At 43.7% G+C, this 9,006-nt stretch overlaps 1 protein-coding gene across 2 annotated transcripts in view; it reads right to left on the bottom strand.

Annotated features, from left to right (window-relative positions):
• Positions 1-457: 457 nt before the first annotated feature.
• The window catches only part of LOC109917579 (phosphorylase b kinase gamma catalytic chain, liver/testis isoform-like), a 76,848-nt gene continuing 68,299 nt past the window's right edge, over positions 458-9,006 (bottom strand). Inside the window, exons 5-6 of one of the 2 annotated variants that reach the window (XM_048612650.1) lie at positions 8,722-8,885; positions 458-552 (exon numbers count right to left, since the gene is read on the bottom strand). In XM_048612650.1, coding sequence (XP_048468607.1) covers positions 458-552; positions 8,722-8,885 — 259 coding nt within the window. Of the gene's footprint in view, positions 553-4,953; positions 5,167-8,721; positions 8,886-9,006 lie in introns of those variants that run through there. The other variant, XM_048612651.1, reaches the window with a different exon arrangement.

The raw sequence follows: 9,006 nt of genomic DNA, 5'->3' as shown, positions 1-9,006 counted from the left end.
CCGCTTTCAACGAACTATGTCCTTGTACTCCGAGGTCCCCCTGTTCCACAACATTCCTCAGGACCTTACCATTTACTGTACAAGTCCTACCTTGGCTTGACTTTCCAAAGTGCAACACCTGTATTGAACTGCACTTGCCAATCGTCAGCCCACTTCCCCATCTGATCAAGATCCCTCTGTAATTTTTGATAACCTTCTTCGTTATTAACAGTACCTTCTAATTTTGGATCATCTGCAAACTTACTAATCATGCCAGCTCTGGGACTACTGTGTGCCCAGTACAACCCCTACCACTGGCCCTCCAAACAAGGGAGAATCTGACCACTTCCAGGCTTTTCAGCTGAGCCAGCTTTCCGGAGTCAGGAATTTTCCCATCATTGCACATCCGACTTGGGAGTGAAAGGTCAGGTCTAAACCGCGCATTAGAGTGCCAAGTACTTGTGCAATGGGGAAACACTTACAAATCCACTTCAATGCTGTATCCAGGGTGAGTTTCATCCATAGAGCAAAATAGAATTTCTGGAGCCAGGTATCCTGGAGTCCCGCACAATTCTGTATTCAACGAGAACAGAAGTTGCTCAACTAAAAGTTGTAATTGACATCAGGTTGCGAAGCATTCAACATGTGCAATACATATATTCACACAGCATGGAAATAGATCCTTGGGTCCAACCAGTCCATGCCAACCATGGTCCCAAACTAAACTAGTCCCACCTGCCTGTACTTGGTCCATATCCCTCCAAATATTTCCGATTCATGAATTTATCCAAATGTCTTTTAAACGTTTTAGTGTACCTAAGTCCACGACTTTCTCTGGAAGTTTATTCTATGTAAAAACTTTGCTCCTCACATCCTTTTTAAATTTTCCTCCTCCGACCGTAAAAACATGCACCTGAGTTTTGAACTTGCCCACTGTAGGGAAAAGACGCTTGCTATTCACCTCATCTATGGCCCTCATGGTTTTAAAAACCTCAATAAAGTCACCCCTCAACGTCCTTCGCTCCAGTGAAAAATGCCCCGGCCTTTCTCGTCTATCTTAAAACCTCCATTCCTGGCAACATCCTGGAAATAAGGTAAACAAGTGGGGATGTTTTAGACTGCATACACATTACCAGGGAGGAGGTGTTTGCAGCCTTAAAGCGCATTAAGGTGGATAAATCCCCTGGGCCTGATCCTCGGACGCTGTGGGAGGCTATGGAAGAAATTGCAGAGGCCCTTGCAGAGATTTTAGCTTCATTTTTAGCCACTGGTGAAGTTCCGGAAGACTGGAGGGTGGTTAATGTTGTTCCATTGTTTAAGAAAGGTAGCTAAGACAAGCCAGGGACCTACAGGCCAGTGAGCCTGACATCAGTGGTAGGCAAGCTATTGGACAGGACCAACCAACATTTGGATAGTCAAAGTCTGATTAGGGATAGTCAGCATGGATTTGTGCACGAGAAGTCATGTCTGACAAATCTTTTAGAGTTTTTTGAAGAGGTAACCAAGAAGATGGATGAAAATAGGGCAGTGGATGGACTTTAGTAGGGTCGTTGACAAGGTCCCGCATGGCAGGTTAGTCATGAGGGTTAGGTCACATGGGGTCCAGGGAAAGCTAAATTTTTGATTCAAAATTGGCTCGATGGTAGGAAGCAGAAGGTGATGGTTGAAGGTTGTTTCTCGGGGTTGGTGCTGGGACCTTTGTTATTGACAAAAATGATCTGGATGTGAATGTACACGGCATGACTAGTAAGGTTGCGGGTGGTACAAAATTAGGAGGTATCGTTGACAGTGAGGAAGATTATCAAAAATTACAGAGGGATCTTGATCAGATGCGGAAGTGGGCTGAGGACTGGCAAATGCAATTCAATCCTGATAAGCGTGAGGAGTTGCACTTTGGAAAGTCAAACCAAGGTAGGACTTGTACAGTAAATGGTAAGGTCCTGAAGAGTGTTATGGAACAGAGGGACCTAGGAGTACAAGTACATAGTTCGTTGAAAGCGGCGTCACAGGTGGACAGGGTGGTGAAGAAAGCATGTAGCATGCTGGCCTTCATAGGTCGAGCATTGAATATAGGAGTCACTCTAGGAGTAAAAAGACGTTATGTTATAGTTGCATAAGTCGTTAGTGAGGTGCAACAAGACCTGGGTGTCATGGTAGAGCAGTGGCTGATGGTTTGCGTGCAGATGCAGCAGGCAGTGAGGAAAGCTAATGGTTTGCTGGCCATCATAGCGAAAGGATTTGAGTATCGGAGGAAGGATGCCTTGATGCAGTTATACAGGGTCTTGGTGAGGCCACACCTTGAGTATTGTGTGTGCAGTTTTTGTCTCATAGTCTGAGGAAGGGCATTCTTGCTATTGAGAGAGTCCAGCGAAGGTTCACCGGACTGATTCCCAGGATGGCAGGACTGACATATGAAGAAAGACTGGATCGACTGGGCTTGTACTCGCTGGAATTTAGAAGAATGAAGGTGCATCTCATAGAAACATATAAAATCCTGATGGGACTGCTCAGGCTAGATGAGGGAAGATGTTGGGAAAGTCCAGATAAAGGGGTCACATCCGAAGAATAAGGGGTAAGCCATTCTGGGCTGAGATGAGGAAGAATTTCTTCATTCAGAGTTGTGAACCTGGAATTATCTGCCCACAGACAACTGTTGGGACCAGATTTTTAGTAGATTCAAGAGGGAGCCAGACATGGCCCATACAGCTAAAGGGACCAAGGAGTATGGAGAGAAAACGGGAGTGGGATACTGAAATTGGATGACCAGCCATGATCATATTGAATGGTGGTGCAGGCTTGAAGGGCTGAATGGCCTACCCCTGCACCTATTTTCTATGTTTCTATGTCCTTAATGAGTACTTTGCATTGGTACTCACAAAGGAGAAGGATATTGATAATGCTAAGGTTAGGGTGGGCATTGTTGATATTTGGGGGCATGTTGATATCAAAAAGTAGAAGGTGTTGGGCATCTTATAAACATTCAGGCAGATAAGTCCAGAAGACCTGATGGAATTGATCCCAGGAAACCAAGGAGGCAAGGGAGGAGATTGCTAAGGCCTTGACAGAGATCCTTGTTTCACTTTAGCCACAGGTGAGGTCCCAGAAGTCTGGCAAATTATCAACACTGTTACTATAAGAAGGCAGCAGGGATAATCCAGGGAGTTATAAGCTAACTGATGTGAGCTTTCCATCAGTGGTAGAGAAATTACTGGAGGAGATTTATAGAGAGGATTTACTCACATTTGGAGAAAATAGAAGTATTAGGGAGAATCAGGATGGCTTTATGAACAGGAGGTCTTGTCCCAAGCTTGAGCTTTTTGGGGAAGTAAAGAACTTGACTGTTGAGAGTAGGGCAGTGGATGTTGTTTACGTGGATTTTACTGAAGCATTTGACAAGATCCCTCCTTATAAGCTGGTCCAGAAGATTAAGTCACATGGGATCTGTGGTGAGTTGGCAAGTTGGATACAAAAGAAGACAGAAGATAGTGTTGGAGGGGTGTTTTTCTGACTAGAGGTCTGTGACTAGTGGTATTCTGCAAGGATCAGTGCTGGGGCTTTTGCTTGTAATTATATATATAAATGATTTGGATGAAAAGGTAGGTGTTCCGATTAGTAAGTTTCCAGATGATATTGAAAATTGGTGGAGTTAGTGAGGAAGCTTGTCAAAGGATACAACAGGAATTAGACCTATTAGAAAGTTGGGCAGAGAAATGGCAGATGGAGTTGAATCCGGACAAATGTTAGGTGATGCATTTTGGGAGGTCAAATTCAAGAGGAAAGTATGCAGTAAGTGGCAGGATCCTTAAGAGCATTGATATGCAGAGGGATCTTGGGATGCAAGCCCTTAGCTCTCTGAAAGTGGCAACACAAGTGGATAAGATAGTAAAGAGGACATACAGCATGCTTGCATTCATTGGTCAGGACTTGAATATAAAAGTTGGCAAGTCGCATTTGCAGCTGTATAAAACTTTAGTTAGGCCACATTGGAATGTGTGTGCACTTCTGCACACTGCACTATAGGAAAGACGTGAAGGCTTTGGAAAGGACTCAAAAGAGGTGATGAAGGGTCTAGGCCCGAAACGTCAGCCTTCCTGCTCCTATGATGCTGCTTGGTCTGCTGTGTTCATCCAGCTCTACACCTTGTTACCTGGATGATGCCTGGATTGGAGTGTATTTACTATCTGAACAGGTTGGACAAACTTGGATTGTTTTCATTAAAGCATCAGAGGCTGAGGGGTGACCTAATATTGAGATGCATGGATAGGGTGGACAGTTAAGAGCTTTTTCCAAGGGGTCAAATACTACAGGACAAAGGTTTAAGGTGAGAAGGGGAATTTTAAAGGAGATGTATGAGGCAAGTTCTTTTTTTAAAAACAGAGGGTGGTGGGTGCCTGGAACATGGTGCTCGAGGAGATGGCAGAAGCAGATACTATAGCAACGTTAAGAGGCAGTTAGACATACACATAATCAGGCAGCGAATAGAGGGATACGGACCATGTGCAGGCAGATGGGATTAGTTTAGAATGACATCATGGTCAGCACAGACATGGTGAGCTGAAGAGCTTGTTCTCTGTCCTTTGTCTGTCTGGGCTACCCCAATCTCCCAAATAAACAGCAAACATTTGAGAATAAACATGAAGCAGCAACAAGACCAGTCAAGGCATTTTTTTTGATTTGATTTGATTTATTGTCGTCACATGTACCTAAGCACAGTGAAAAGCTTTGTTTTGCGAGCAGTACAAGCAGATCACAGCAAACAGGGACATACAGATCATAGGGTGCTTAGACAGAGCGAGGCACACAGTCTACACTGCACAGGAGGTGCACAAAGCAAGATCAACATTATTTGAAGTTGGAGAGTTCTATTCAGCTGTCTTATAGCAGCAGGGAAGAAGCTTGAACTTGTTGGTGCGTGTGTTCAAGCTTCTGTATCTTCTGCCTGATGGAAGAAGTTGTAGGAGAGCATTACCAGGGTGGGCGGGGTCTGTGATGATGTTGGCGGCCTTTCTGCAGCAACAAGAAGTGTAGATGGAGTCCATGGAGGTTGGGGGTTGGAGTCCATAGATGGAGGTTGGCTTCTTTGGTGGTCTGGGCGGTGCACACAACTTTCCGTAGTTTCTTAGGTCCTGGGCAGAGCAGTTGCCATACCAAGCAGTAATGCACCATTTCTGCTGTTTCTGTTTGGTTCTGAGAATAATTAACCTCCTATTTAGTTATGTCTCTATTTGGATCTGTACACCTTCATGGTTAGGATTGAGAGCAGTATGAATTACCAGACTTCACTTGTGGAATAATATGCTACATCACGCTGCAGGGCAACAGCATAGACAACACTAAAAGGATTGTATGTCCATCATCAACTGTAGTCCTCTAAGGGGGTGTGGTGAAAGGAAGGGTCAAAAAGAGTTCTTGAGAACAATACATTTTTCTTTTTATCTGCACTCACCCCAACACACTATCCCCAAAACACAGAGTGCTTGCACCATAGGGCCAACACAATGAGATCCAAACACTGACATTAATCAGAGTGGGATTCAAAAGGGATATTATATATCTGGACTTCCAGAAGGCAATTAGCAAATTCCCCCATACAAGAACATTGACTCTCGCCAGATAAGGAAATTAACTCAGCTCAGGTGACAGAATCACGGGATCGGGAAGCTATTGTCTCTGCTTCTACCAGCTCTGCTGGCAATGCCTCCAGGCATTCCAGACACCTACTACCTTGTGTAAAAAAAACTTTCCTTGCACATCTTTAAACTTTTCCCCTCTCACTTTAAACTTATGCCCCCTAGTATTTGACATTTCTACACTGGGAAAAAGACTCTGATGATCCACCCCATTCATACCATTCCTCATCATTTTATACACTTGTATCAGGTTGCCCCTCAGCCTCAGATCTAGTGAAAACAATTCAAGTTTGTCCTATCTCTGCTTATAGCCAATACACTTCAATCCAAGTAATATCCTGGTGAATCTCTTATGTACCCTATCCAAAGCCTCCATATCCTTCTGATAATGTGGTGAATAGGACTGCACAGATTATTCCAAAAGTGGCCTAAGTAAAGTTTTATACAGCTGCAAACGTGACTTGCCAACTTTTATACTCAATGTCCTGACTGATGAAGGAAAGTGTGTCATACGCCTTCATTACCAACTTATTCACTTTTATTGCCACTTTCAGGGAACATTGAACTTGCATGCCAAGATCCCCTATATCAACGCTCAACATTATTCATAAAATCCCTACAGTGTGGAAGCAGGCCATACGGCCCATCGAGTCCACATCGACACTCCAAAGAACATTCCATGCAGACCCACCCCCTGTCCTATCCCTGTATCTCCCATGGCTAACCCACCTACCCTGCACATTTCTGGACACTATGGGCAATTTAGTATGGCCAATCCACTTAACCTGTACACCTTTGGACTGTGGGAGAAAACTGGAGCACCCGGAGGAAAACCACACAGATGGTGGACAAATATTCAAAATTTCATATAGACAGTCACCCAAGAATAGAATCAAACCCAGGTCTCTGGTGCGCTGAAGCAGCAGTGCTAACCACTGAGCCACCATGCCACTGCCAAGGCACCATGCTTTATTGGAGCTACACTTATCCAAACAAGTGGGGAGCATTCTATCACATTAAATTGTGCCTTGTATTGGGAATCTGGTGGGGATTTATTCCCAACCTGTGATCTGCTCTTGTAGCCACAGTATTTAAAGGGATGATCCAGTTAGGATTGTAGCCAATTTCTTGCAATTCCCATTATTTCATACAGACTGTAGTGCGTGTACAGAATGAGCTGCCAGAGAAAGTGATGGAGGTTGGCACAATTAAGACATTTAAAAGGCTGGGTATATGAATAGGAAGGGTTTTGAGGGATATGGGCCAAATGCTGACAATGGGACTAGATTTATTTAGGATATCTGGTTGGCAAGGACGAGTTGGACCGAAGATTCTGTTTCCATGCTGTACAGCTCTATGACTCTATGTTAAGCACATGGGTTTACCAATTATGGGTTTACCAAATGCCACTGAAGGAGAAGATGTTAGATTCTTTCATGTTCGAGATAGTGACATTTATAAATAACTTAGATTTGTGTATAGGAGGGATGATCAGTAAATTTGCAGGTGATACAAAAGTTGCTGAAGTGGTAAATAGTGTGGAGGGTAGCCTTAGAATACAGGAAGATACAGACAGGTTTGTCAGATAGGCTGACATTGGATGATAAAACTGGTGCAAGTACAATGGCCTCATTCTGCACTCTAATAATTCTGTGATTTTTTTTCTGAACTCCTAAAAAGCTCCAACATCACAAACAAATCTCTCTGTAATAGAATGGCATATGGGATACTTGCCTTTATTAGTCGAGGCATAGAGTTTAAGAGCAGCGAGGTTATGCTGGAACTGTATAAACATTGGTTAAGTCACAGGTACAGTATTATGATTAATTCCAGAATCCACATTATAGGAGGGATGTGATAGCACTGAAGAGAGTGCAGAGGAGATTTACCAGGATATTGCTGGGCTGGAGAGTTTCAGTTTTGAAGACAGATTGGAACAGACTGGGGTTGTTTTCTGTTACAGCAGAAGAGAATGAGAGGGGACATGATTGAGATGTATAAAATGATGAGGGGCATAGAGAGGGTAGATATGAAGAAACTTTTCCCCGATTCAGGGCTCAATGACTATCAGAGGAGGGGAGGTGGTGTAGATTTAAGGGACAGAAGATTTACGGGGGAATATGAGGAGAACCATTTTTCAACCAGAGGGTGGTGGGAAATGTGGAACTCACTGCCTGTAAGGGCGGTAAAGAAAACCCTCATTACATTTAAGAAGCATTTAAATATGCACTGGCAATGCCAAATACTCGAAACTGGGATTAGAATAGTTAGATGGTTGCTTTTGACTATTGCAAGAGGGCTTTTTTTGTGTTGTAGACCTTTATTACTGTTACATCACATTACCCGGTCATCACACTGACCCACCTATAATTGCCATGAGGGTGTACAGCATAGATTTGCCGGAATGTTCCCTGGATTCCAAGGGTTAACTTCAAGGAGCGATTGCGTAAACTAGATTTGTGCTCCTAGGAATGCAGATGGTTAAGGGCTGATTTGATTAAAGATTCCACAGATATCAGTCTTCAGCCAATTTGATTCACTCCATGTAATGTCGAGATGTGGTTGGATGTACTGGATTCTGCAAAGGCTATGGGTTGTGTCAAGGTCCCTCTCAGAGTCTTTCATTCACTTGTGGTCTCAGTCTCCCAGTCTCTGACTCTTCATCTGATGGCCATGTTAAAAGGCGAGAGTAGGAAGTTTAAAAGATGTGCAAGGCACGTTTTTATTAAAAAACAGACGGTGGTAGGTTTTTGGAATGCACTGCCTGGGGAGGTGGCAGAAGCAAATAGGAGAGCACTGTTTAAGAGGCATTTAGGTAGACACACAAACAGGCAGGGAATTGAAGGATATGAATCATGTGCAGGCAGATGGGATTAGTTTAGAATGGCATCATGGTCAACACTGGCATGATGGGCTCAAAGGTCTGTTTCTGAGCTGTACTGTATGTTCTATGTATGGCTCTCAGTTCCATCCAAACTCGTTCTAATACATTGTTTCCTGGGTAGTTGAAATATTTCTTATTTTTCACTTCACCAGGGTTAGTGAATAATCACTGTTGGTTTGTTTAGTCCTTCTGAGCAACTCATCCCATTCCCAGACAGGACTCACTTACCTCGCAGTTTTTTGCCTTGTTCAAGTTGTAATGAAAATCCAAAGTCAGACAACTTGATGTTCATGTTATCATCAAGCAGGACATTTTCAGGCTTGAGGTCTCGGTGTACAATGTTCTTGGAATGGAGGAACTTAACCACCTCGAGCAGTGCTCGCATGATGTTTCTAGAAGCAGAAATGAGTTTTGTTTTAACACTCGAATCAGAGATAGTAGGAACTGCAGATGCTGGAGAATCCGAGACAACAAGGTGCAGGGCTGGATGAACACAGCAGGCCAAGCAGCATC

This window comes from Rhincodon typus, chromosome 26, assembly GCF_021869965.1.
Source record: "Rhincodon typus isolate 14 chromosome 26, sRhiTyp1.1, whole genome shotgun sequence".
NCBI classification, from domain to species: domain Eukaryota; kingdom Metazoa; phylum Chordata; class Chondrichthyes; order Orectolobiformes; family Rhincodontidae; genus Rhincodon; species Rhincodon typus.
This window is presented reverse-complemented; position numbering and strand designations above follow the sequence as displayed.